At 53.2% G+C, this 25,734-nt stretch overlaps 2 protein-coding genes across 4 annotated transcripts in view; one reads left to right on the forward strand and one right to left on the reverse strand.

The window, feature by feature from the left end:
• Positions 1–43: 43 nt before the first annotated feature.
• Positions 44–23,977, forward strand: TMEM43 (transmembrane protein 43). The gene is made up of 12 exons (XM_081247219.1): positions 44–253; positions 12,095–12,244; positions 13,014–13,148; positions 13,715–13,809; positions 14,595–14,644; positions 14,899–14,968; positions 15,713–15,783; positions 16,803–16,924; positions 17,188–17,262; positions 17,751–17,852; positions 19,228–19,345; positions 22,019–23,977. Exons 1-12 carry the CDS (start codon positions 242–244, stop codon positions 22,219–22,221), a joined length of 1,203 nt encoding a protein of 400 aa, XP_081103345.1. The 5' UTR covers positions 44–241; the 3' UTR covers positions 22,222–23,977.
• Positions 23,978–24,078: 101 nt separating this feature from the next.
• Positions 24,079–25,734, reverse strand: part of XPC (XPC complex subunit, DNA damage recognition and repair factor) — a 36,427-nt gene continuing 34,771 nt past the window's right edge. For all 3 annotated transcript variants that reach the window (XM_081247217.1, XM_081247216.1, XM_081247215.1), the window contains exon 16: positions 24,079–25,537. In XM_081247217.1, the coding sequence (XP_081103343.1) occupies positions 25,328–25,537 (210 nt within the window). In that variant the 3' untranslated portion in view covers positions 24,079–25,327. The remainder of the gene's footprint in view (positions 25,538–25,734) is intronic.

Raw genomic sequence — 25,734 nt, forward strand, 5'->3', positions numbered from 1 at the left:
TAGGTGGCAACTGTTGGAGAGCGCACCCGACCCTGGACTACATTTCCCAGGAGGCGGCGCGGCGAGCGAGAGCCCAAAAGCTCGCGCCCGCTGGGTGGTAACTGTGGTGCGTCCCGGGCTCTGGGATTCGGCCTGGTGTTTACCGCTCTCCGGCAGGCGAGAGGACGCGGGGCTCCGCGCTGCGGCCGTAATCCCCTCTCGGAGCTGAGTCGAGCGAGGCGGGCGGCGACCGGGCCGCGGCATGGCCGCGAACGTGAGTGTCTCCTGGTTCGCCGGCCACACCCCGGCCTCCCCGTCTCCCGGCCCTCTCTCCCCGCGGGCGCGCCGCGGCTCCCTGCCCGCTGGCCCCCTCCCTCTCGCGTCCGTATCCGGGCTTTCCGGCTGCCGAGCTGTCTATCCGTCTCTCCCAGCCCGGCCGGACTCCTTGGGGCGCGCGGTGGCGGGGACCGGGCCTCGGGGACGTGTGGCTCCGGCTCCCCGCAGCTCCTCATTTTGTTCCCAGTTCTCGCCTGGGCCCTCGAATTTCTCCCATGTAAGGACCTTGAGGGCTGGACGGGGCCGCAGAGAAGGGGCCAGTCCATTGGGGCGGTGGCGAAGCCGATCCGCCCGGGCGGAGCTGTTCCGTGACGCACTGTCCGGGCGGGCGGTGAGCTCCCCGCCCCAGGGGGGTATGTAAACGCTGGCTGTGATGCTGCAAAGGGGCGTGGGCTAGTTTGGGAGCGGAGGAGTTAGGACGACGGAGAGAAGGGGGCATTTCCCTACGGCCGGACCCTCGGCCTCCTAGCATGGATTTGGTTGCAGAGGCCCTGGCCGAAGGTGGTGCCCCTGGAACGGCTGCTGGCTGCTTCTTCCTGCAGCCAGCCTTATCTCAGGAATCTTTCTATTTAAGCCCAACATTCATTCAACAAACAGAGGGGCACCTCCTGCCAGGGTGCTGGGCATGGGGGTAGCTGGTGATTCACACTCTCCTTCTCTGTGAAAGTGTGTGTGGAGCCAGCTCACAGCCCTGCCAGCCCAGGCACTCCCTTCCTCCTTACTGCTGTGGTGGAGTGTCTAGCCACTCTCCCCTGGTCTGTTACCCGCTCTTTTCAGGCACCTCCTCTGTCCCCAAGCGTCCTCTCTGCCTCCCACACCCCCTGAGAAGCCAGGGCTTGTGTCTCCCACAGCCTGATTAGAGTTGTCTGGGAGGCCGAGAAGCCTTACATGGTGCACCTAGAGGTGGTCCGTGAGACGCAGGGTCCGCTGCCGGGAGAGACCCAGGCTGTGGCAGGACACGGGCCTGCCCCCATACCGCCACCACCATGTCTTACAGATGGGGAACTTGCCCAGGGTCTCACAGCCAGCTTGGCAGGTCATGGGAGGATGTGGGGCAGGTTTTGGAGTCAGGCTGACATGGGGGAAAATGCAGATTCTTCCTCAGTAGCTGTGTGACCATAATCTCTTGGGATTTTTTGTTTCCTCATGGGAGCAGTTACTGTGAAGTTTAAGGGAGACTATGCTTAGCATAGTGTCTGGGGCATAGTAGGTACTGAATACATAAAAAAGAAAACAGTTTGTCTTCAGTCCTGGTGGGCAGAGACCTTGGATACATTGGGTCCTGACCTTTGCCAAGGAATGTAGATGAATTAGGGTTCCCTCTGCTGCCAAACCTTTGTTGATTCACCCAGCAGTGGGGTGCACATTTACAGGGGCCACCAGACCCCGTGAAGAAGAAAGATCTGAAGATGGTGGGGTGGAGCAGGGAGGCCACAGGATTATTAATCACTGTAAAATCTGTCCATTGATGGAGTTACTGTTACCATCTCCACTTTATAAATGAGTAAACAGGATCAGAGAGGTAGAGCAGCTTACCCAGTGTTACACAGCAAGTGATTTTCAGGGCCTGTATGTCGACCCCTGTTCCCACCACTCACTGCTCATTGATTCGAAGCCTGGAGTAGGGGAGTGGGCAGGGAGGAAATCTCCACGACCATCCATGTTTACTGGGCATTTGGTCCAGAATGTGGGCTGGCTGTGTCATGCCACTCTGCACGCTTGCCAGCCTGAGGGGCCATCTTTGAGCCCCTTATCTTGACGTTGGCTCCTAGCTGTGTGCTGAGGGGAGGCCCAGGAGGAAGCCAGGCCTTCCAGCCATCGACTTGGGGACTGCACTGGCTGTAGCGGGACTGGCTTCTTTTCCTGTCTTGCCTGCCTGCCTGCAGCGAGCTCCCAAGGAGTAAGGAACACAGTCCAGAGCAGAGTGGTAGGAGAGTGGCCTCCAGTCTGCCCAGATTTGAATCCTAAGTCCATCTCTTAGAGGCTGTGTGATCTGGACTTGTGGTGTAACTGCTGAGCCTCTGTTTTCCCGTCTGCGAAATGGGGTCGTGATAGTGCCCACCTCCTTGGGCTTGTCCGTGTCTGGCCTGTGATAGAGTAGAGTGTTTGCCATTGTCATCATGATGATGGTTGATGGTCACCTACCTGCCTGCAGCAAATTGCTCCACTGATGCTTCCAAATGGCCTGGAAAGTCAAGACCATTTCTGAACGCAGTGGACATCTGGGCCCTGGCAGGCCTGGGCTGGTGGCATTCAGCGACAGTCAGAGAACATGGCACCAGCTTCGTTTAAGCAGAGACTGACTTGACTCTCCTCTGACTCCCCAGTGCCAGGATGGGCTAGCTTACCCTGCGTGCTCATCTGGGAACCGCTTACATCTTTGTGGCTTTTGTCAGCTCAACCCAGCCCAGCCTTGGTATCAGTGATAGAGAAAACTGACTGCATTCCTACCAGCCCGCACCGGCATGGGGCTCCCTGTGCCCTGAGCATCCAATAATTATGTCCTCTGGCTCTTACCACAACCCTATGTACTGGATTATTATCCCCATTTTACCCATGAGGAAGTGCCGGGCACAGAGGGGTTAAATCGCTTGCCCAAGGTCTCACAGCTGCTGTGTAGCACAGCCTGCATTCAAACCCAGCCTTCTGGCTCCAGAGTCCTGCTTTGGATGATGACACTCTGGGTCAGCAGCGGACATGCTAAACTGTGCTTTGTTACCGGCTGGACAAAGCCTGACCCACTGACTCTGGAGTTTACAGCCTACCGTGACCCACCTAGAGCTGCCTAGCTGCCCTCCTCTCCTCCCCATGCCCTCCACAACCCAGCCAGAGCAGAGAGGCCACTGTTCCCCCTGCTGGGGATGCCCTCACCCCAGGGTCCGCCTCTGAGAGCCCACTCAAAATGCCCCCTCCTTCAGGGGGCCTGCATTGACCCTCCCAGCTGGAAGGGGTCACTCCTTTAGCACTGGATCTGCCCCTCTCACCAGGCACTCAGCAAGGTCTGGCACTGTTTGTCACCCTGACTCAGTGGCCCTAAAGCCTCTCACCCCTACATTCTCACCCCTGTGAGGCCTGGCACTGCCCTAAGGAAACTCAGTGACTATTCGTTGAACTGAATTAGAAATATATCTCTAACAACCTGTTTGTAAAACAATTTGCTAGTTTCTTAAAAAACATGCATCTTCCTTATGATCCATCAGTACCACTCCTAGGTATGTACCTAATGCCCAGGGGAAATGAAAACACATGTTTCCATGAAGACTCTGACAAAAATTCAATTAACAGTCAAGAAGAAAAAAAGTTAATTCTGTTTGAGCCAAACAGGATTATAACCCAGGAGATAGACTCTCAGAAGCTCTGAGAGCTGTTCCACATGTTAGAAGTCAAAGGCACACACCGCAATGAGAAGCCCATGCACCGCAACAAAGAGTAGCCCCCACTCGCCGCAACTAGAGAAAGCCCATGTAGCAATGAAGACCCAACGCAGCCAAAAAAAAAAAAAAGTCAACCTCCTCCCAAGGCTGTGTATACTGACTCAAGTCTCAACTGCCATCCCCAGGCCACCCCACTCCCCACCCCCATCATTGTATCCCATTATCCTGTAGTATGTTCTTCGTTGCACTTATCATTATATAAATGTATCTTACATATTAAAAAAAAAGTCAAAGGCACAGTCATGTACATTTTCAAATCAAAGGATCGGACATCAAAGTGACATACTGATATTTTATATGAAGTTCATCAAAGACACATTGTCCAGTAGGCACGTACAAAGGAGCAGTAAATCACCATGACTGCCTGCAGAGCTGGGAAAGAACGCTCTTCTTTTAAGAAGTTGCATTGCTAGCATCAGAAGAAAGGAAAAAAAATAATCTTTACAGTCGAGCAGGTGCTCCTGTCTTTGAGAAGGTCCGGTCAGTGTAATGCAGATGCAGACTGCACGTTAGGGAGGGAGAGAAGAGGCCCAAACGCACACAGAGAGAATTTTATGTTTACATTTTCATGTCATTATTTTCCCCCTTTTGATCATTAATCTTTTGGTAGAATACATTAGGTGATCAAATATTTGGTCCCTCGATGGGGTTGGTGGTTGCTTACCTGCCCTGCATCCTGTCCCTTGATGACAGATCTTAATAGCCTGGTTCTTTCTTTCGTTTTAGGGGGTTAGGCTAGTGAACTGCTTCGCAAGGACTGATGGTCAATGGTCCAATAGCACTTATGCCAGTTTTACCCTGCATATGCGTTGTGCATACCTATTATCTTATATAGAACTACAGATGTGATCAATAGTGTCAAGTCGTTAGACATCGTTATTTTAGTTGGAGTTTTCTTTTTTTTTTTTTTGGCTGCGTTGGGTTTTCGTTGCTGCGTGCAGGCTTTCTCTAGCCGCGGGGAGCGGGGGCTACTCTTTGTTGCAGTGGGCGGGCTTCACATTGTGGTGGCTTCTCGTTGCGGAGCACAGGCTCTAGGCATGCAGGCTTTGGTAGTTGCAGCACGTGGGCTCAGTAGTTGTGGCACCTGGGCCCTAGAGCGCAGGCTCAGCAGTTGTGGCGCATGGGCTTAGTTGCTCCGTGGCATGTGGGACCTTCCCAGACCAGGGATTGAACCTGTGTCCCCTGCATTGGCAGGTGGATTCTCAACCACTGCGCCACCAGGGAAGTCCCTGGAATTTTGAATATACAAGAGGCACAGAGATTATTACTCTGTAAATGAAATCAATAAAGCCAATGACAATAACAGAGTCACAAGCAGAGCTTTAAGCCATGAATCCACAGAGTTGAGCCATTTCTCTGAGATTTCACCTGGACTAGGAAGGGGATCCTTCAGTACGGAAATTGTACTTGGTGTGTGGGCTGTTAAATGAGTTGTATTAGAGGACTCATCCTGTATGGAAATGCAACATTTAGCCTGGGTTATAGCACAAGCTTCTCCTTGCAGGGTGGTGTTAAAAATCAAGAGCTATTCGATTTTGCAACATCACTTTCCCATCGTAGAAACTTCAGAATTGAGTAAATTAATCCTTTAGAGTAAACAAACATAGAGGTGTATGCTGATGGGGAAACATTTTATAGGTTATACGTTTTCTAAGGCAGCACTGTTATCTAATACTACATGGGCTAAGGAACTTAGGGATGTCTGTTGGGCTGCAATGCTGCTTGCAGTCTCTTTGGATGTTTGACCAATGGTGCCTGATAGATTTCTGAGTGTATCTCTGTTTACATATATTCCTGCCCTAGGACTCAAGATTCCCAAAAGACTTTCCACCTGATATCTTGATATCCTGCTAACATGGATCTCTTGACTCTGTCATGGAGAGAGAAAGGAGGTTCATCTGCCTCATTGTAGAGACAGTGGGGTAACGTAATGCCCAACAAACATAAGCCTTTTACCTGCCAGCTGTTAAGACATTTATGTGCCCATCCTTGGGTAGGTGTGTCAATTCCAATACCATATAGGAAGATAAAACCTGGGGATGCAAGTGTTCCCTCCCAGAGAGCTCTCATGAATAGCCGCATCGATTGGAAGTTTTGCTAACACGGTATTAAACCATGGTCATTCTTGCAGGCTTTCCAAAAGCTGTCTGTATGGTATTTGACATGGGGGAGTTGTGGGCACAAGTTCCTTGTGTTTTCCTCTTCAAGACATTTGTAAGTTAAGTAAGAGATGGAGCTCGGGGCGGGGGTGGCTGGGGTGTGGGTACTAGCATAAGTTGTGTCTGGTCCCTAAGGACTGAGGGTAGTGTAGTGTCAGACAAGGCATGGACACATTAGTACATTAGAAAATTTGGACCTGAAAGGTTAGGCCAGAGGGAGGTTGATCTAAGTAAGTGGTAACATTGGGAACATCTGAAAAGTCAATGACAGGAGTAATGAGGGCCTGTGTCGGCCTTGTATTGTCTGAAGAGTTGGATGACAGATCCAACGATCGGTTAAATTTGCCTCCAGTAGCTATACTTTGCAACAGCTGTACTACGGAATTTTCCTTCCATCTTAAACACTGGGGCAAAAGCACAGCTAGAAGTAAAACAGTAACTGTCAATTTTGACAGACAGACATTTGGTAAATAGTACAATTGAACTGGTAGGATGGGTCTTGTAGGCCTGGTCTGGACTCTTGGGTCAGCTGTCTGCTGCTGTTGTCCCCTCATCCTAGCTTGGTGGTGCTCATCTTAGTTGAAGCAGGGTGTTAGAAATGGGTCGAAGTCCATTTAGGTGGAGGGGCCTTTTTAAAATGAGAGACGTGAATCCATGAATTAATGTCTTTTGGTTTGGCTGAGAATGGATTAGTTAACAATAACGGGAAAGGTTCTTTCCCTTGTGGCTGGAAAGAATCATTTATTCGATGTCCTTTCCAATAAACAAAATCACTAGGTTATAATCCATGATCTGTAGGGTTTTCTGGGAGCTCGCTGTAAAAAGAGTTTGTTACCGATTGTTTTCTAAGTGCCTCGGTGAGACCCTGACAATAATGTAATGTTTCGCTTGAACCACCGTGGAGGCAAGTTTCCAAGAATACTGTTTTCCCCAGAAACCGTTTTCTCAGGCACACAGTGAGTTAAAGGGGGTGCATGCTGGAGTGATGGCAGTTGTGCTCCAGACACTAGGTGGGTTTTTTTCAATCAGGTCTAAACCATATCTCTGTGGTGGGGTCAGAATTCCCCTTTTTGTGGCCATATTTGTTTCTCTTCTTTAGTGGCAATTTCTTGAGCCTGTAGAAGGAAATCTTTTACTGGGTTAGCAGGGTTAACAGAGCAGTGGCCATTCTGGAGGCTGGATAGGATGAGTGTTTAAAGCTGCCTCATGGGCGGGAGCATCAGCTAGCTGATTTCCTCTAGTTTCCATACCGTCGGATTTGGAATGCCTGGCGAAGGTGAAAACTGAAAATTATTGAAAATTACGGTTTCAATAATTGCTAACCATTGTGGCAGTCGTATAACAACAACTCTGCAACCTGTTTTCCATTTTTTTATTAGGTTGTCCTGAAGAGCTTAAAAACCTCATTGTTTCCATAACATTCCAAAGTCATGTGCACTCCAGAGGCATGGTGACTGTCAGTATAAATATGTGTTACCTGGTCTTTAGCTAGAGTTAAGGCAATTAATTCAGCTTGTGCTGACTTTGTTCCTGGTAAGTAAAAGTTTTCAATTATGTCTACTGTGGGCGTTACTGCATATCCAGCTCAGTCATGTCCGTGCTCATCCCTTAAGTAGGACCATCTATAAATTAAATTAGATCAGCATTATATGGGCTTCCTGGAAGCAAGAAGATAATTGGTTAACAAAATGCAGTCATGGTTGTTTTCCTCCTGTGGTGCTGGAAGCAGAGTTGCAGGGTTAAGGTTATTACATGGAACCAAGGTAGCATAAAGCAACGCTACTTCATAGGAAGCTAGCTGGCTTATAGAATAGTGCTGAGGGTGGTGAGAGTTTAGAAGAAACTCACCCGAGTGTGGGACATAAATAGTTAAAGGAGACCCCATTACTGTTTCTTCAGTGGCTTTGTGTGAGAGCCGTGGCTGAAATAGCCCTCATACAAGGAGGAGGTCCTTTTGCTACCGAGTCTAATTTAATTTCGGAGCATAACAGCAAGTCATCTACAAACATTTTTGTAAAAGCATCAGTTATCGTGTAGGCATAACTGTGTATAAATGACAAAAGACTTAAAAGCATGGTTAAAGACCTGATTACAGTGTAGTTATCAAGGAAATTTGGCTATTTCTGTGGCATACAACATTTTAAGATACTGTAAATCGTGACTGACAACATACCAGGACATTTCAAATTTTAGGAACTTCATATAATTTCTAGAATATTTATAGTAATATATTTAGCCATATAATATAACCTAACAAGGTTTATCATTACTCATTTGACAATGTTTCCCATGTAATTTAACATACCAAATAAGCCTAATTAGTTTAAATATTTCTCTTTGAGCTGCTTAGGGGCCTTCTGAAGCTTCCCAAAGTTAGCTGGAGGCCAAAAGAACTTCATTTAGAATTTGATTTGAGGAAGTTTGTGAACGATATCAAGAGGTTTTAAATGTTTGGCTAAGTAGAATCATAAGTCACTGTGAAACAATATTTATTCACTTAACCAAAGTGATAATAAAAGATTTCAAAAGCAAATACAGAAAGTTACAGCAGATTACTTAAGAGGTAAAGAAACTTTACAGTCTGTTATCAAAAGCAGATCAATATTTCAAGAAAACTTTGTCCTCTTAACAGAAAAAAACCTCTAGTTTTCACCATTTCATCTTTAATATTAAATTTCATTCATTTAATTAAATTCAATCTGATCTTAGTAAGACCTGGCCATGCATAAAACTCTTTTCTCAGGGTTCCCTTTTTAAAATTAATTTTTAGAAATGTATGCCACTTTATAGTTCAGTCTTCCAACAAAGCACAGAATATATTTACTAATAGTCTCAAACATATTTAATCTCTCTGTAATAAGAGATCAAAGTAGGTAAACATAGACTTCTTTAGCAATTAATGCTTCAGTATTTCTTATTAAGAAAATGATCTAGACATTCAGTGAATCGCATCATTTGACTTAATTTAGCAGAACGCTACAGTTTCAAGTCACCAAAAATCTGGAGAAACTGTTTTTAGGTAGACATACCATAAAACAAAATTATTCTTAAAGAGTTCACCCCAAAACTTATTTATTACTTATGAAAATATTATCATACCAAGTTAATTTTCTGGTTGACAAATTTTTATACCAGAGATAACATGAGCTTATTAACTTTCAGTAAACCTAGGTACAGTTAAAGTATTACACTTAACGTTTGACTCTAAAGACATGTCTGTATTAATAAACCATCAATTCTGACTCATTTTCATTCATTAAAGATTAAGCCTAGACTATGTGATCCTTTAAAAATTCGGGCTAGTTTAATTACATTTAGAAATATTTGATTTGTATGCATTTACTTTTAAGTCAATTAAGTAAACCTCTTTTACCAATTAATATTGATAATACCATTTGGAGTTAGAGACGGATCATACATACATGCAGACATGCACATATCCAGCCAGACTCGGACAGAAGTCTCCTGGTTTTCCTGCTTGAGTTTCACAATGGCCTCCTCTTTGCACACACTGTGCGCCCCCCAACCTCCGTTTTTTTCCCAGTTTTAGAGTCTATTAAGCCAAGGTTGTAGACTCAGGCGATGTGGGCGGTGTTTACATTTCAGGGACATGAAGAGTTGTAACTTCAGGCTTTCTCCTAGGAATACTTTTGTTCTCTCAGGGTCAGAATTTTGAAAAGATGTTTTATCAAGCCAGCTTTCTCTACAGTGTTGGAATGTCAGAAGAGCTCCATCCTGGCCATTTAAGAGTTAAGATAAGTGTTTGCAAAAGCATCGGTTTCTTGGGCTTCCCTGGTGGCGCAGTGGTTGAGAGTCCGCCTGCCGATGCAGGGGACACGGGTTCATGCCCCGGTCCGGGAAGATCCCACATGCTGCAGAGAGGCTGGGCCCGTGACCCATGGCCGCTGGGCCTCCGCGTCCGGAGCCTGTGCTCCGCAACGGGAGAGGCCACAACAGTGAGAGGCCCGCGTACCGCAAAAAAAAAAAAAAAAAAAAAGCATCGGTTTCTTCATGAAGCCAGCCAGAGTGGCTGCCCATCCGGGGGCTATTCGGCCTTTGAGCACGGTTTCCCATTATTAATTTGGCAGCCCAATTCAGATAGTATCTGAACAACTTTCTGAGGGCGGTGTGATGGATCGAATGTGTGTCTGTCTCCCTAAGGGCTTCCCCTTGGGTCAGCTTGACTCTCACGCGTCTTGGCTTCTCCCTCCGACAGTCTAAAACCACCGTGGATGCTCAGAGCGCAGGGTGATCAGCCTTTATGATGCGCACCTGGCGAGCAGAACTTACTCTGGTTGTGGTGGGACTTCCTGTGCGACCAGTGCACGTTAAGAGACTTGATCCTCAGACACTTCCGCCAGGTTCTCAGTCGCCTGAGAATGGCTCGTGGCTGGAAGGAGCAAGTGTCCCTTTACTTCGGAGCTGAGCATGCTCAGTCTCTCATTTCACTAACAGTTTGTTCAGACCGTATATACATAATCTTTCCAATATAAGTCAATTTTTAAAAGAGACCAGTGAACCCCGTTCACTCCACAGCTCCTCCAAGGTCCCTGCCTAGGAGATGTTCCAGTACCCCCTTAGGACTCCAAGTCCCAAGAAAAACAGCTCAAGTAAAACTCAGGATGTCATTTAAAGCAGTGCTGTCCAGGTACCAGGAGAACCCACCAAAGTGCCTGGGGAATACGGAGCAGTGGGGCTCCAAGGGTCTGTGCTGGCACCAAGCACCCATTTGGGGTGGACTCCAGGTGTCCTCTGCTGTCTGTCTCTGATATCCCGCCACCTACGCCAAGCAAATGTCCATGAAAATTCAACTAACAATCCAGTGACAAAGAAAAAAGGGCATTTTATTTGAGCCAAACAGGATTATGACCCAGGACTTCTGAGACCCAGACTCTCAGAAGCTCTGAGAACTGTTTCGCCTGCTAGAGGTCGAAGGCATAGTCATGTACATTTTGGGGACAAAGGATCGTAAATGAAAATGACATACTGATCTACATAAAGTTCACCAAAGATACATAGTCCAAGTAGGTACGTGTACAAAGCGAGCAGCAAGTCATCATGACCCCCTGCAGGGCTGGGAAAGAACGCTGTTGTTTTAAGAAGTTACATTGCTAGCATCAGAAGAAAGGGAAAAAAAATGGGCTTTTATAGTCGAGCAGGCGCTCCTATATTTGAGAAGGTCTGGTCAGTGTAATGCAGATGCAGACTGCATGTTAGGGAGGGAGAGAAGAGGCCCAAGCAGACACAGAATTTTATGTTTAAATTTTCGTGTCCTGCCTTAAAATATAAATGTTATTTCACCAACTTGTACGTGAGTGTTCACAGAAGCGTTGTTGATAATAGCTAGGAACTGGAAACAACCAAGGTATCCATCTACTGGTGAGTGAATCAACAGAAGCGATATGCTCGTGGGTGGAATACTACTTGGCCGTAAAAAGAAACAAACTACTGATACCGTGACATAGATGACCCTCAAAAGCGTTACGCTGAGTCCAAGAATCTGGACAGAAGGAGTTGATGCTGTGTGGTGATTCCATTCATACCAGGTTCTAGAAGAGGCAAAACAAATCCGTAGTGATACGGATTCAAATCGTTGTTACCTCTGGGCGGTGTGGAGAGGGAGTACTGTCAGGAAAGGGGCACAAGGAACTTTCTGGGTGATAGATGTGTTCTGTGTCTTGACACATGGGGTATGCACTTGTCAAAACCAAACACTTGGTCTGTGCATTTTTAACATATAGAATTAAAACTCAATAAAAACTGAGTATAAATAGGACTTCCTGGTGGCCCAGTGGTTAAGAATCCACCTGCCAATGCAGGGGACACGGGTTCGAGCCCTGGTCCAGGAAGATCCCACATGCCGTGGGGCAACTAAGTCCGTGCGCCACAACTGGTGAGCCTGCGCTCTACAGCCCACAAGCCACAACTACTGAGCCCACGAGCCACAACTACTGAAGCCCACGCACCTAGAGCCCATGCTCCACAACAAGAGCAGCCACTGCATTGAGAAGCCCGCGCACCACAATGAAGAGTAGCCCCCACTCGCCGCAACTAGAGAAAGCCCGTGCGCAGCAACGAAGACCCAACGCAGCCAAAAAAAACAAAAGTATAAATAAATAGTGAAATTCAATTTATTTTTTGAAAACCAATTTCCTTTCTTTTTTTTTTTTTAATGTCTTTTTTCAGTATTCCAGTATGAGTAACAGGAAAGAACATGTCAAAATTACAACCAAGTCCCAGCCAGGCTTCCTGGAGCGGCTGAGCGAGACCTCGGGTGGAATGTTTGTGGGGCTCATGACCTTCCTGCTCTCCTTCTACTTAATTTTTACCAATGAGGTATGATGTTTGGGGTCCCTCTGTGCAGAATGAGGGTCCCTGCAGTATCAGGGAGCAAAGGCTGTGAATTCGGAGGCTGGGTATGGTAATAAGGGTCTAGATTTTATGGGGGCGGGAGCTGAATTAATCAGAGTTCTTTCTTTTGTGACCCACCTCACGACTGATGTAAGCAGGAGGGGGAATGGCTCTGTTCACACACCTGCAATCCTGGGTAGCATCAGTTTCAGGCATGGTTGCATCCAGGCATTCATGCTGGGTTACTAGGAATCTCCATTTCTCCGTCTCTTGCCCATTTTTCTCTGTTGTGGATGTTTCTTTGGCAGGCTCTTCCTTTGTGGTGGCAAAGGTGGCCCCATAACTCCAGGGTCACATCCAAGCAGCTTAGCAACCCCAGGGAAAAGAGGAGCCATCTCTTTCTAAATCAGTTTAGCAAAAGTCGCAGGGAGATCCCTCAGTGGCCTCAGTCCTCTCTCTGAACTGCTGCCTGTGGCCAGTGGACACAGGATGTGATTGCCGAGGCCGGGGTCACATGATTTGAACAGGCGTGGGATCGCCCCAAGTGAAGCAGGAGGGGAGGGGCAGAGAAGGCAGAGGAAAATGGGGGAGGGGTGCAGGGCAGAAGAAGCAGCAGCTCTTTCTGGCACGGGTGGTGCTGAGATGGGTGCTGGGTGGCCTTCCTGGGAGAGCACACGTCCTGGGTTCCTCTTGCCCAGGGCAGAGGGCACAGCTGTGTCCAGTGGTTGAAACCCTCACTCCCCGCTGTGCACAGGGCCGCACAGTGAAGGTGGCGACCTTGCTGGCTGAGGGACTCTCGCTCGTGGTGACCCCCGACAGCATCCACAGTGTGGCTCCGGAGAATGAGGGGAGGCTGGTGCACATCCCCGGGGCCCTGCGGACGTCCAAGGTAGGCTTGGCGGTGGTTGCTGACCCGGGGCGGCCGGGACACATCACAGGATATTGTCTGATGGAGACGGGGACACTTGGTGTGACTCCTGCTGTATCTCTCAGCAGCCGTGTGGACCCATCTTTCCTGAGTCTCAGTGTCTTCCTCTGTCAAATGGGGAGAATAATTGTAACAGACCAGGGGCTGGTTCTGAAGGTTGGGCGGGATACAGTAGCTACCCTCCCGGCACAGTCTCTGGCCCGAGGCAAGAGCCTCACAAAGAGGCGCTTTAACAGTGATGATGGGTTTGTGTGTCTGGTGCCAGGTCTTCTGTCTGAACACCCGACACACTGCTGCATGAGCACCGCGCCCTTGGGCCGAGCAGCCTGAGCTGTGCGCGCGGCTCGCGTCACAGGCTTGCAGGTTCAGCACTCGGGACGGGCAGCTTCCCTCGTGTCCCCGTGAGAGTAGCCGCGGAGTTCTCTGTGCTCTTCTGCCCTCTGGACCTGTTTCTCCTCCAGCCCAGCTTCCCCTGAGCCGGGCATTCTTGTCCTTTATTTTTCTTGTTTGTTTGATTCTATCTGAAGCTCTTGTCTGATCCAAACTACGGGGTCCACCTCCCGGCTGTGAAGCTGCGGCGGCACGTGGAGATGTACCAATGGGTGGAAACCGAGGAGTCCAGGTGAGGGGCCGGCGGGTGAAGAGTTGGCTGGGGCTGAAGGAGGCGCGGGGATTAGGGTGACGTGCAGGTGGCGCTCACTTTGACACTTCTGAAATGTAAAGTATAAAATCTTCCTATCAGAGAAATGTCGAATTATCCCCAATTACTGGCTCATGGTCTTGTGTGGAGGCGGCAGGAATCTCCCGCAGAGGGGCTCGGAGGAGAAAGCGGGCTTGGTTGGCTCTCTTCCGGGGAAGTTGTCTAGGGCTGCCCCAGCGCAGGCTCAGACGGAGCCGGGCCAGGTTGTGTCCCATCTTCTCTTCCATGGTGTGCGGGGCGGCGGGGGCGGGGGCGTGCTCCTGGGTCATCTGCTCTCAGATCTAACAGGAGCCCCAGGCAGGCTCTCATCGACCACACGTGCTGAGAGTGAGGGTGGAGAGGGGACTCGGGGAGCCCAGGTGGCTCAGCCTGGGGCAGGGCAGCCTCAGGGCCCTCCACAGGGCTGTCGCAGAGCAGAGGGTGCAGGCAGATAGCTGAGCCCACAGGGCAGGGCTGGGACACAAGCCAGGGGAGGCCGGTTTCAGCTCAGGATGAGAAAGCTCTTTTCTCTAGTGAGCGCCTTTGAGGTCTGGAGCTGGCTGTTTGCCAGGGAGCACCCTGTTTCTGGGCTGGTGTGGACCAAGCCTGCTCCATGTGGGGAGTCTGACCTGGGAGCCCCAAGGTTGCTTCCAGCCGGAGATGCTTAGAGACGGGGATGCCTCAGCAGTGATGGGCTGACTCTGGTGCTGCCTGTGCTTTCTCTGCAGGGAGTACACCGAGGACGGGCAGGTGAAGACAGAGAGGAGATACTCCTACAGTGAGTACCCGGCCCCGGGCCTGCGGGCGGACAGGGCACCTCCCTGCACACCTGTGGTCTCTGTCCTCACCAAGCATCAGGCTCCCTGGGTGCTGGTCCTCAGAGCCCTGCTCTCCCATCCATCCAGCGAGGCTCCAGTAGCCGCCCCTTTGGCTCCTGAGTGGTCGCAGGCTTGGATAAGAGGACGTGGGGCCAGTGGGCCTCAAACCTGAGGTTTACTGTGGTTTCTGCACTGTTCCCTCTACCTGAAACAGACACTGAATGGAGGTCAGAAATCGTCAACAGCAGAAACTTTGACCGAGAGATTGGCCACAAAAACCCCAGGTGAGAGCTGGGTCCCCAGGCCTGAACGTAGCCTTGTCGGCCATTAGCAGGTGCCCAGCCTCAGCTTCCTCATCTGAGTAATGGAATTGAGTTGCTTCTGTCTCGTGAGCGGATGAAAATGTGAGACAGGTTTCCGAGGCCAGGTCCTGTGCTGGGCACCAGAACAGAGGCGAAACCTGACACCCCTGGCCCCAGGCAACCTCCCCTCAAACAGGTCACGGGTGTAAGGCTGGACTGAGTGCCTGGAGGGGTCGTCAGCGTTTGGCGTGGGTGGGAGGACAGTCAGCAGGGGCTTTCCGGAGGCAGCAGTGTTCGACCCGGCCCTGCGGGGGTTCCGGCAGAGGAAGGTTAGCTCGGGCAGGGATGGGGGTGGCCAGACAGGCGTGACGCTGGGCTGGGCCAGGGAGGGCCTTGAATGTGCACAGTGGGGTTTGGGTGCTAGCCGGGCTGGAAAGGGTCAGGAGGGTGTGAAGTCCGTGGAAGGGCCATCTGAAGGCTGGGGGGCAGGATGGGACACGCTGGAGGGGTCCAGGCAAGAGAGTAGGAAGCTCTGGGGGACAGGAGGCCGGAGGAGGCTGCTCCTCCCGGGCAGAGGCTGAGGCAGGGGGGTAAAGACCAGACTGTGGGGCTGGGCTGGACGTGCAGGAGCCCTCTGGGTTGGGACCCTGCCCAGCACAACCCACAGGGACCCAAGCAGCACCTGCCCAGTGCCCTCCTTCACCAGCAGCTCCCCCTCTCCCACAGTGCGATGGCCGTGGAGTCATTCACCGCAACAGCCCCCTTCGTCCAAATCGGCAGGTTTTTCCTCTCGGCGGGTGAGTCTCAGGCCCCTTTAGATGAGCCAGCATCGACCCGGGGCCCTGCACTTCCACCTGGCCGCCTCCCAGGAGCCGGGGCCCTAGCACTCAGCCCTCAGATGCTTAAAGGGGTCCCCTGCTGTCCTGGGCATGGGGTCAGCCGGCGCTTTTCCAGCATCATACTTTGGGCCGAGGCCAGAGGGCAGGTGTGTCCCCAGGAGGTGGGGAACCATGTAGAAGCCCTCCTGAAACCCATACCAGGGAGCAGCTGCCAGGTGCTGCATCCTTATTGGGCTGACCTGGCAGAGCTGAGAGCCCTTCCTTGGCAGCCCTGGAGCCGGCAGCACAGATAAGGCCCCAGGACTCCACTTCTGAGCCCCACTGTCACCCAGCCCTGTGTCCGGGAGTGTCCGGTTCATCACAGGCCCCGAAGGGACTCTAAAGAGAGGCTTGCAAGGGACAGGGTGGCACCACTGGCCGCAGAAACTCCTGGGGCTCTGTCCCTGGGTCTCAGTCCCTGCGCCTGACCCAGGAAGGAGGGAGAGAAGACACTTAGATGGCAGATAGCCAGGGGGACGGGGGAGAGACTGCGTGAGCCAGGGCCTGGCTTGTCTGCTGTCTGCTCTGGTGCTCAGCTGGTGCCAGCCATGCCAGCCAGCCCCAGCCTCGTGCTGTTGCTGCAGCAGGGAAGCCAGGCCTGGACACACATGACCAGACCCAAGGTGGAGTGGCTGCCAGGCTAAGCCCCTTGCAGAGCTGTGGTCACTCTGGTGGGGAGGAGGGGACAGGGAAGCTTTCCTGGAGGAGCTGAAGACTGAAGGGGGCTGGCATTGCAGAAGGATGGAGTCAGAGGAGGGACTCCGGGTGGGAGACAGCGTGGGTGGACGCCCCGGGTGTGTGCGGTCCCCAGGGGGCGAGCCAGGAGGTGGCCGCATGGCTGGGCTTGTGAGGGTGCTTGGAAAGGCCGTCAGGCTGAGGGTTTGCAGCCAGGAGCTGCAGTGGCCTCAGGACTGTTTCTAACTGCTCGCTTCTCTCAGGCCTCATCGACAAAGTGGACAACTTTAAGCCACTGAGCCTGTCCAAGCTGGAGGACCCACACGTGGACATCATTCGCCGGGGGGACTATTTCTACCACAGTGAAAACCCCAAGTACCCCGAGGTACCCAGCGGGCTTGGGCGCTCAGATGGCAGAGGTCAGGGCCCCAGAGTCCCGCACCCGACAGCGCGCGGGACTCAGAGCCCAGCGTCAGACTCTGGTCCGGTTCTGGTGAATCACAGCTACACCCGGCCAGTGAAGTTGGAGGGGAGAGGCTTTCCGGGCGCTGGAGCCACCTGGGCAAGGGCGGAGGTCATGGGAGTGGGGCACGCCGTGCGCCCAGCTGACGGCTCCCGCCTCCCTCACTTGCTTCTCTTCCACCCCAGGTCGGAGACCTGCGCGTCTCGTTTTCCTACGCAGGGCTGAGCGGCAATGACCCCGACCTGGGCCCAGCTCACGTGGTAATCAGCTCCCCGGGCTGACTCAGGGGGGCCTTCCTGGGCGCAGACGCTGGGGCCCAAGCAAAGGCTATGGGCGCCCCCCCCAACCCCGTGTGCACCACGTGCCCTGTGCACATCCATGGGCCTCAGGCTGAGGGCGCGGTGCTGGGGGTCTCGCAGCTGGGCCCAATGCGGTTCTTCTAATCACGTGCAGCCCCTCTGCCCCCAGCCCCGGCTTCTGCTCTGTAGAGACTCGGTCCCGCGTTCCTGACCCCGTCACCCCGCCCCCAGCCCCTGCTCAGCCCTGACACACGCTTCTGCCCGGGGTCCTCCCTGGAGCTTCGGATGGAGCAGCAAAGCGGGAGCCGCCGTCCCCCGGGCCGACGTGGAGGCAGAGGCTCGGGGTGGCGTGGGTGTCCCCGCTTGCTTCCTCGTTGGCACACGGTGAGGAGGGGAGCTGGGCCCGCGGGTGGTGGCCCCGCAGCTCTAAGCCTGAATTCTCTGACCAGGTCACCGTGATTGCCCGGCAGCGGGGTGACCAGCTGGTTCCGTACTCCACCAAGTCCGGGGACACCTTGCTGCTTCTGCACCACGGGGACATCTCAGCGGAGGTGAGTGGCCACTGTGCACCTGGGCCCTGCCCTCCAGTGGCGTGTCACACACTGCCACCACGGAGGCAGACCCAGGCCCCGAGGCGAGAGAAAGCTGTAGAGGGGTTAGGTCTCCCTGTGTGTGCAGCCCACGTCCCCGAAGCGGGGAGCAGCGGGCAGAGCCCCTGCAGCCTGGTGAGAGGGGCAGACGCTGAGCTCACAGACACGGAGACGGCAACCTCCTGTGGCAGCGGGCCGCAGGGCACGGTTTTGCTGAGTCCCAAGTGAAGAGAAGGGGCCAGTCAGTCGCGCTGGCAGGCCAGGGCCCTCCTTGTCGGGGCCAGGACGCCGGGTGGCCCTACCCAGGGAGGGGGTGGGCAGAGGCCCGTGAAGGCTGAGTGTGAGCTGGGGTGAAGGGGTTGAGCTGTGCGGCCCCAGGACCAGGCGAGTGAGGGCAGCGCCTCCGGAGAGACCAGGGCACCCACCCCATCCGCAAAACGGGGTCACGCCTCACCCAAGCCCCGAGGAGAAGGGGTGCAGAGATGTGCCGTTAGTTCAGGGCCTGCCTTAGAAGTTAGCCTCTCCTCTCCAGGCAGGAAGTCCTTCTCTTCAGCAGAAAGCGCGCTTGTATGTTGTTGACGAGCACAGCGTATCCGTGGAGAGCCGTTCTGAACCTGCCCTCTCAACCCATAAGGGTTTGGGAGGTTAAGGTAGTGGGCAGGCGGCAGGGCTTAGCTGTGACCTTTTGACCCGCTTATTGGACCTTCAGCTGTCGTCCCCTCCCTTCGGCCCCTCCCTTCGGCCCCCAGTCCAGGCGGTGCTGGGCTGTGCCTTCTTCTTGAGCTTGGGACGAGGGTGTGGTCAGGCTGCGGCCCAGTAGCCAGTTACCAACCTCAAGGCATGGCTGGCCCCTCCCAGCCTGGCGACTGTGAGTCACCCTCTCTCAGGCAGCTTTCAGGGCCCCAGGGAGTTTCTAGAATTAGGAGGCCCAGCCCAGGCCTCTGTCCCGGGGCTCCAGTCTCCCGCAGGTGGGGCCCCGGTCTCAGAGCTGCCCCCCAGAGAGGAGTGCTGGGGCTCGTGGCTCGACGCCGCGTGGGACAGATGATCCCCGGAAGGCGCTGCTGCGGCAGGAGGGTCAGGTTTATTTGGTGAGACAGTGGGCTGGCGGCTCTTGGAGGAGGCGGGCTGTGATCTGAGGGCCCAAACCTGCCTGCTCTGTGCTGCCAGGTGGGCAAGGCACGTAGGCCTGGGTGGTGCCCTTTCCTGCCTCTGGTCTGTCCAGAAACGCAGTGGCTCCTGGGTCAGCCCGGGCCCCTCGGCTCTGGCCCTGCCGACTGGGTAGGCTGGTGACCCCCCAGAGCTGAGACGTGACGGCCCCTCCCCGCTTGTCCTCCAGGAGGTGTTTCGTCGGGAACAGAAGAGCAACTCCATGAAGACGTGGGGCCTGCGGGCGGCCGGCTGGGCAGCCATGTTCGTGGGCCTCAACCTCATGACGCGGATCCTGTACACTCTGGGTACGTGGGGAGAGACAGGGCCTCCTCGGCCTCTGCCACCGCCGCTCTCCCAGCCTGGTGGGGTGCACTCAGCCCATCCTGTGCCCCCAAGGCTTTGGGACGAGAGAGCAGGGGAAGCAGGATGCGGGTCAGGATGCTTCCAGGGTAAGACCGGGTGGATGCCGACCCCCGAGGCTGCGGGTTCCCCCGCTCCGTCTGCCCGCCCATCCCCTCAGCCCTTCACCCCTTCATCGGACAACCGAATAGCCGTGTTGAGGAGGCTGGCCGGCTCGTGCCAGGCCTGAACAGAGCTCTGGATTCCTTTCCTGGCCTGGCTTCGGTTTCCTCACACCTAGTTTGCAGAGTTCTGTGAAATGTTCGGCAAATAGGAAACATTCAGGAACTGTTACGCTTCGCCCCCACCCCAAATCCTGGGCTAGACTTGGCACGGCCGCTGGCAAGTCTGGAGTGCAAGGGAGAGCGTGCTGGGCTGCCCATGGCCCAGGGTTGGCCCGCTTGAGCCCCAGAGCTGCCCGAGCGGCCCCGCCTGGCTCAGGAGGACCGAGTGCCCGGGGTGACTGAGTGCTGGGCCTTGGCCGCTCTCCGGGAGGCTGGGGCTTCTTGGGGGATGCCCCGTCCAGTGAGATGGTTCTGCCCACCGTCTCTGGGCCCGGAAACCCGTCCCCTGCTCACCGTCTCCAGCTGCGGTACACGCACACTGTCAGATTGTTCTACAGCTGGGCAAACTGAGGGGAAGGGGAAGGGGAAGCAAGGCTGCTGCCCTCGGACAGCTGAACTCTGCTCACAAAGGCAACCGCATCTTGGGCACAATCGCCAAGTCCATCGTCGCTGTGACCTTGGACAGGCTGTTGCCCTCTCAGAGCCCAGTTCCACCATCGTCCAGTGTGTCTCAGAGGGCCCTCCTTTGACTCTCCGACTGGTTCTCTCCACCCTGGAAGGCTGATCCTCCAGAGTCAGAACAGACATGAGAGCACAGAGGCACAGTGCAGGGGAGGGACTCGGGAAGCTGCAGCGCAGGGCGCCCATTCACACCTCCCCTCCTGTGATGAGCACTTTCCGAGTGCCTGCTGTGCGGAGGACGCTGCTCCGGGCCCCGGAGGCCACACAGCCAACAGTACGGACAAGGTCGCTGTCCTCTCTGGGCTTAGCGCAGAGACTAAGACCTGAGGTTCTGCACTCAGACAGTCTTTTTTTTTTTTTTTTTTTTGGCTGCATTGGGTCTTCGTTGCTGTGCACAGGCTTTCTCTGGTTGCTGCAAGCAGGGCTACTCTTCACTGCAGTGCGCAGGCTTCTCATTGCTTCTCTTGTTGCAGAGCACAGGCTCTAGGTGCACAGGCTTCATGGTGCACAGGCTCCTGTGAGTTGTGGCTCACGGACTCTAGAGCGCAGGCTCAGTAGTTGTGGTGCACGGGCTTAGTTGCTCCACGGCATGTGGGATCTTCCCGGACCAGGGCTCGAACCCTTGTCCCCTGCATTGGCAGGCAGATTCTTAACCACTGCGCCACCAGGGAAGTCCCACTCAGACAGTCTTAAGTTTAAATCCTGGTTATGCCACCTCCTAGCTGTAAGTTTAACTCCCAGGCCTCAGTGATCTTGTGGGCGAACTGAGGTTAAGAGCAGTACCGGCCTATGCTGCGGAGCAACTAAGCCCGTGCGCCACAACTACTGAGCCTGCGCTCTAGAGCTCATGTGCCACAGCTGCTGAGCCTGCATGCCACAACTACTGAAGCCTGTGTGCCTAGAGCCCGTGCCCTGCAACAAGAGCAGGCACCGCAGTGAGAAGCCCGCAAAGCCTGTGCGCTGCAACAAAGAGTAGCCCCCGCTCGCCGCAACTAGAGAAAGCCTGTGCGCAGCAACGAAGACCCAGCGCAGCCAAAAATAAATAAATAAATTTTAAAAAAGAAATGTTTAAAAAAAAAGCAGTACCGGCCTTACAGGGTGGGCGTGGTGTGGTGCGACGCATGGTCCCACGGTCAGTGCCCAAACGTGACGCGTGCTTGTGGGGGCCGAGTGGGGGCCCTGCCGTCGTGGCAGACACCCGGGCCGGCCGTGCAGACCCAGCGGCACCAGACCCCTGGCTCATGGGAACTGAGTGCAGACCCCCCCAGTGGATGATGGCTATGGAACGCCTGCCTGCAGAGGCCAGGAGGCCAAGGACGGGTAATTCCACAAGGGTTGATGGATCCGAGACTGTATCACGTTGGGCGGTAGACTGCAGGGTCCTCGAGGTGGGTGGCTCGGGCCCATTGAGTCCCCTCAGCCCCTCCATGGAGCTGGGTGCACAGGTAACTGGTAACGGCTTGGGTGACCGAACAGGCCCCTCCAGGAAGGGCTGAGGGGCCCAATAAGCCCCCCAGGGGGTGTGGCCCAGCCTGCTTTGTGAGGGGCGGCAGCCAGGTGCTCACCACCATCCCCGGAGAGTCTCTGTTCTGCCCTCAGCGCACGCGGTCTCAGAGCGTGACCACGCGCCCTCCCTGGGGCTGGGACGGGCTGCAGTCGGCAGCAGGGTTCCTCCTCGTGTGACCTCCCACCTCCCTCAGGCCACATTACCCGCCACCACTTCCTCTTCCTCCCCACCTGGTCCAGAGACAGACAGGCTGCTGGATGGCGGGGCGGGGAGAACAGCAGAGCCGGGGGGCCTGGGAAGCCTCACTACCTCTCTCTTCCCCACAGTGGACTGGTTCCCCATCTTCCGAGACCTGGTCAACATTGGCCTGAAGGCCTTTGCCTTCTGCGTGGCCACCTCGCTGACCTTGCTGACCGTGGCCGCTGGCTGGCTCTTCTACCGGCCCCTGTGGTCGCTTGTCATCAGCTGCCTGGCCCTGGTGCCCATCATCATTGCTCGGACACGGGTACCGGCCAAAAAGCTGGAGTGAGCCGGGGCTCCGGCACCCACTGGACACTGCCTGTGCCTCGGGACCCAGGTCATCCCCTCCCCCAAACCCACGTCGGTCTTGGATTCCGCACGCGCCCCACTCGGGTGGCAGCCTTGGCAGTGTGCATGGGTGTCGGGTTGGCGTCCGTCAGTTAGCACTTCGCACCCCTTCTTGCCAGCGGGCAGCTTTGGTGGCAGGAGGCGGCTCCTGTCTGGCAGCGTGATACGCGCCCTCCTGCTTGTTTCCTTTCCTTCTCTTGGGGCCGTGCGGCCACTCGCGTGTTTCACTTAGCTGATGTCTGCCGCAGTGGTGACACTCAGACTTGGGGACGGTGTCAGGCTCCACCACAGCCACCGCCGTGCCCGCGTCCCAGGACAGGGTGGCAGGGGCGCCACAAACCCACTCTGTGCATGGAGCTTGATTCGGTACTTAAGAGAACCAGGGGGTGTGGTGATGAGGAAGGTGGACGTTTGCTGGGCTTTGCACACATGTTACCATTTGGCAGAATCTTTGTGGCGTGTAGGACCCCCACAGGCCTGGTTGTTTCTTGCCACTTCATTTCTCTGCACATAGCTCCCCGACCTGCGCTAAGAGGGGGCGGTTTCAAGTCAGATCTAGAAAACAAACACCTCTGGAATGATTTACGTCTCAGACTGTTACAGAAAAATCCCCTTTCATCTGTCAGTTGAAGGTAGTTCAGAGCACAGAAAGTTCAGTGGGGCTGTTACTTACCTGGTTGAGAAAGTTACCTGTCGGTATTCTGGGTCCCTGAGCAGCTTTTCAAAGCTTCAGGCGCTTTGAAACCAGTGTTAGCAGAAGGCTCGTTTTCCCTCTGGGAGGAGATGGGGGTCTCTATCCGGGAGAGAAAGGCATTTCCTTTCATCCTCTGGCATCAAAACCCAGATTTTCTTGAAGATGATTTTGAGTTTTTAGTCAGTTATCCTAAGTGGGCTCCTTCGTGGTGACACCCCACCCACCAACCAAAATCAGGCATCAGAGGCTGCAGATTTGAAAGCTCTCTGGCCTGGCTCTGTTCATCACAGGTGTGCTTTTGACATTAGCATCTGGGCCTCAAGTGGCTGCTTCTGGGTGATTTATGTGTTCAGTGTCCACAGCTTTATTCCTAAATCAAATCTACCCATGCTTATTTAATTCACAGAGTTTAAGTTTCCCAACTATTCTCAACACCCTTTGAAAGATAAAGTATGTTGTAACACTGATGTCTTAAAAGACTTGTGTGTCCTTTATCTTTCAACTATTTGGAAATTGTTGTGTTTTGCTGGGAGTGGCTGCTTTAGTGGAATAAGTATTTGGTAGCTGAATATGAATAGGGCTTAGAACTTCTGAAACTCAAGAGCTAATAACCTCTCGTTGTCCTGGGGCATTTGTGGTATAAACTGAGATTTTTCATGTTCAAAACAGCCAGCCCCAGCGATGAGTTATCTGGGTTTAAGGACTGAAAGTGTTCACTGTTGCTTGTTAATTGAACAGTTTCTTCGATCTCTCAACTCTTAAAGATGCTTTTGGAAAGCACAGTGACGAGATGATGGCTAAATACAAAATCTTTGATGTTTGGTTTGTGTAATATTTTTCTGGTACAGATTTTAAATTACTGCCAATTTCAAGTGTTCTTAAAGACCAAAATCATGTTAAGAAAATATTTCAAGCCTTTGGGAAATCATGATGAAACTTGTATTATCTTTGTATTTTTGATAAAAATTCAAAATAAATTTCTAAATATCTTTTGATACAGGAACTTGCCATTATCTTTTGCATTCTGTCTGAAATTTTTGTCTGAAAGAATTCAGCCATAGAATTTATTAAGAACCCTATGAAATTTTGGAACTTAGGTTCTAAATTGCTTTCAGTGGTTAAAATTGGTTTCACTTTTTTTGAGAAGGCACCTCAATATCTCTAGCACTTAGAAACCTACTCTGGCTTGTGTGGACTTAAGAGCGGCTCCCACCTTTGCCGGTCTTCAGATCGTTCTCAGAGGTGGGAGGGAGCCGGCGGGACCCGGCACAACAGGCATCCCGCATCTGCCGCTGATGAGCTGTGTGACGCTAGGCATGGCAGTGACCTGAGCCTCAGCTTCCTCATCTGTGACACGGGGACAGTGCCTCTCTATGGAGATATGAGATAAAGCCCACGAGCGCCTGAAGAAGTGGGTGGCCGCGAAGTGTCCACCCTGCAATTTGAACTTCTTTCCCCTTGTTACAGGATTTGAAGCAGGTGAGTGGTAACTTTTCAAAACCTGAGGTTTCACTCCACTTCCAAGGTGCATCCTAGGAGGTGCCATCTGCCTGAAGAACTAGTTATTCCTGCAGAGACGGGGTGACGCAGACCAGGCGGTTTCCATGGCAACCCCCATGTGTTTCACAACAGGAGCCTGCCTGCCAGTTCTTGCTGCATGAGTCACACCCCAAATGTTTTGTTTGTTTCCCTTGGATAAAACTGACTCAAATTTTTAATGGCTCCCGTCAAAGATTAAGTCATATCTCCTGGATTAAACATAGAAAGAAAAAAATTTCATGTGTGTAATGGTAAGTTCCCAGCCTGTGGGAAAACAAGATCTGATCTTTAATGTAGTCACGACCTGTATACAAATCAGTCATCCAAGTGTTCTTATCTGATGTAAAATCTGAAAGAAAACGTAGAGTCATGTCTTTCTAGAGAAATGCTTTATTTTTTTCCTCAAAATGTTATAAAAGTTATTTCTCCTAAATATCTGCAGTGCATAGGGCTTTATAAATGTATCCAGTAATGGATAAAATCTAGTTTTAACACTGATCCACTCTTCCTGACATTTCTTTAATTCTCATCATCTTTCCTTTTCTTTCCTGACTTTAGCTCTTTGTTCTAGTCTTCTGCCACCACTAAGTGTTACCTGGGAAAGCAGGTCCAGCCGTGTCACCCTGAGACGGCCTGCACTGACCTGCTCTCCCCCCACAGCGTCAGGCAGCATCCGGGACCTGACTGAGGGCAACGAGGGGCCTGCAGAGAAGGGGCCCGAGTCTGCAACAGCACGACTGTCGGACGCAGGAGGGATCTATCCGGGAGCAAGGTCTGGGGCACGGCTGAGCCACCGAGGAGGTGACCACTCACATCACAGCTTCTCAAACGGGAACAGGTGGGAAGCTGCCTCCTTCTCCTCCCTCCTGCTCTTCCGGAGGCACTTCCGCTTCTCCTCTACCTCTCGGTTTTGGGGCCAGGAGGCCGCCAGGATCCTGGCCACTTCCGCTGGAGAGCTGGTCCCCTCCTCCTCATCTGAAGAGAGTCCTCCTCCTGCGTCTGTGTGGGGAGCGGCTTCCTCACTCTGGGGGCGACAATGGAGGAAGCTGCGTCAAGAGGCAGCAACGCCCCAGCAGCGCCGAGCTGTGACCCGGAGGACAGGGCTCAGCCCAGCAGGTCCTAGAGCGCTTGCTGTGCACATAGGGCTCGAGACACAAAACTGCCCTTGAGGAGCTACGACCAATCCAGGAGGTAACTGCGTTTTCTTGCTCGTTTCTGAAC

This window comes from Mesoplodon bidens (genome assembly GCF_964165515.1).
Source record: "Mesoplodon bidens genome assembly, chromosome: 10".
Lineage (NCBI taxonomy): Eukaryota > Metazoa > Chordata > Mammalia > Artiodactyla > Ziphiidae > Mesoplodon > Mesoplodon bidens.

What these genes read in the sequence shown, in the direction of transcription:
- TMEM43 (XM_081247219.1), top strand. An exon ending in AAAACCCCAAGTACCCCGAG is followed by an intron (nt 16,925 to 17,187) that starts GTACCCAGCGGG and finishes CTTCCACCCCAG; the next exon opens with GTCGGAGACCTGCGCGTCTC. An exon ending in ACCTGGGCCCAGCTCACGTG is followed by an intron (nt 17,263 to 17,750) that starts GTAATCAGCTCC and finishes TTCTCTGACCAG; the next exon opens with GTCACCGTGATTGCCCGGCA.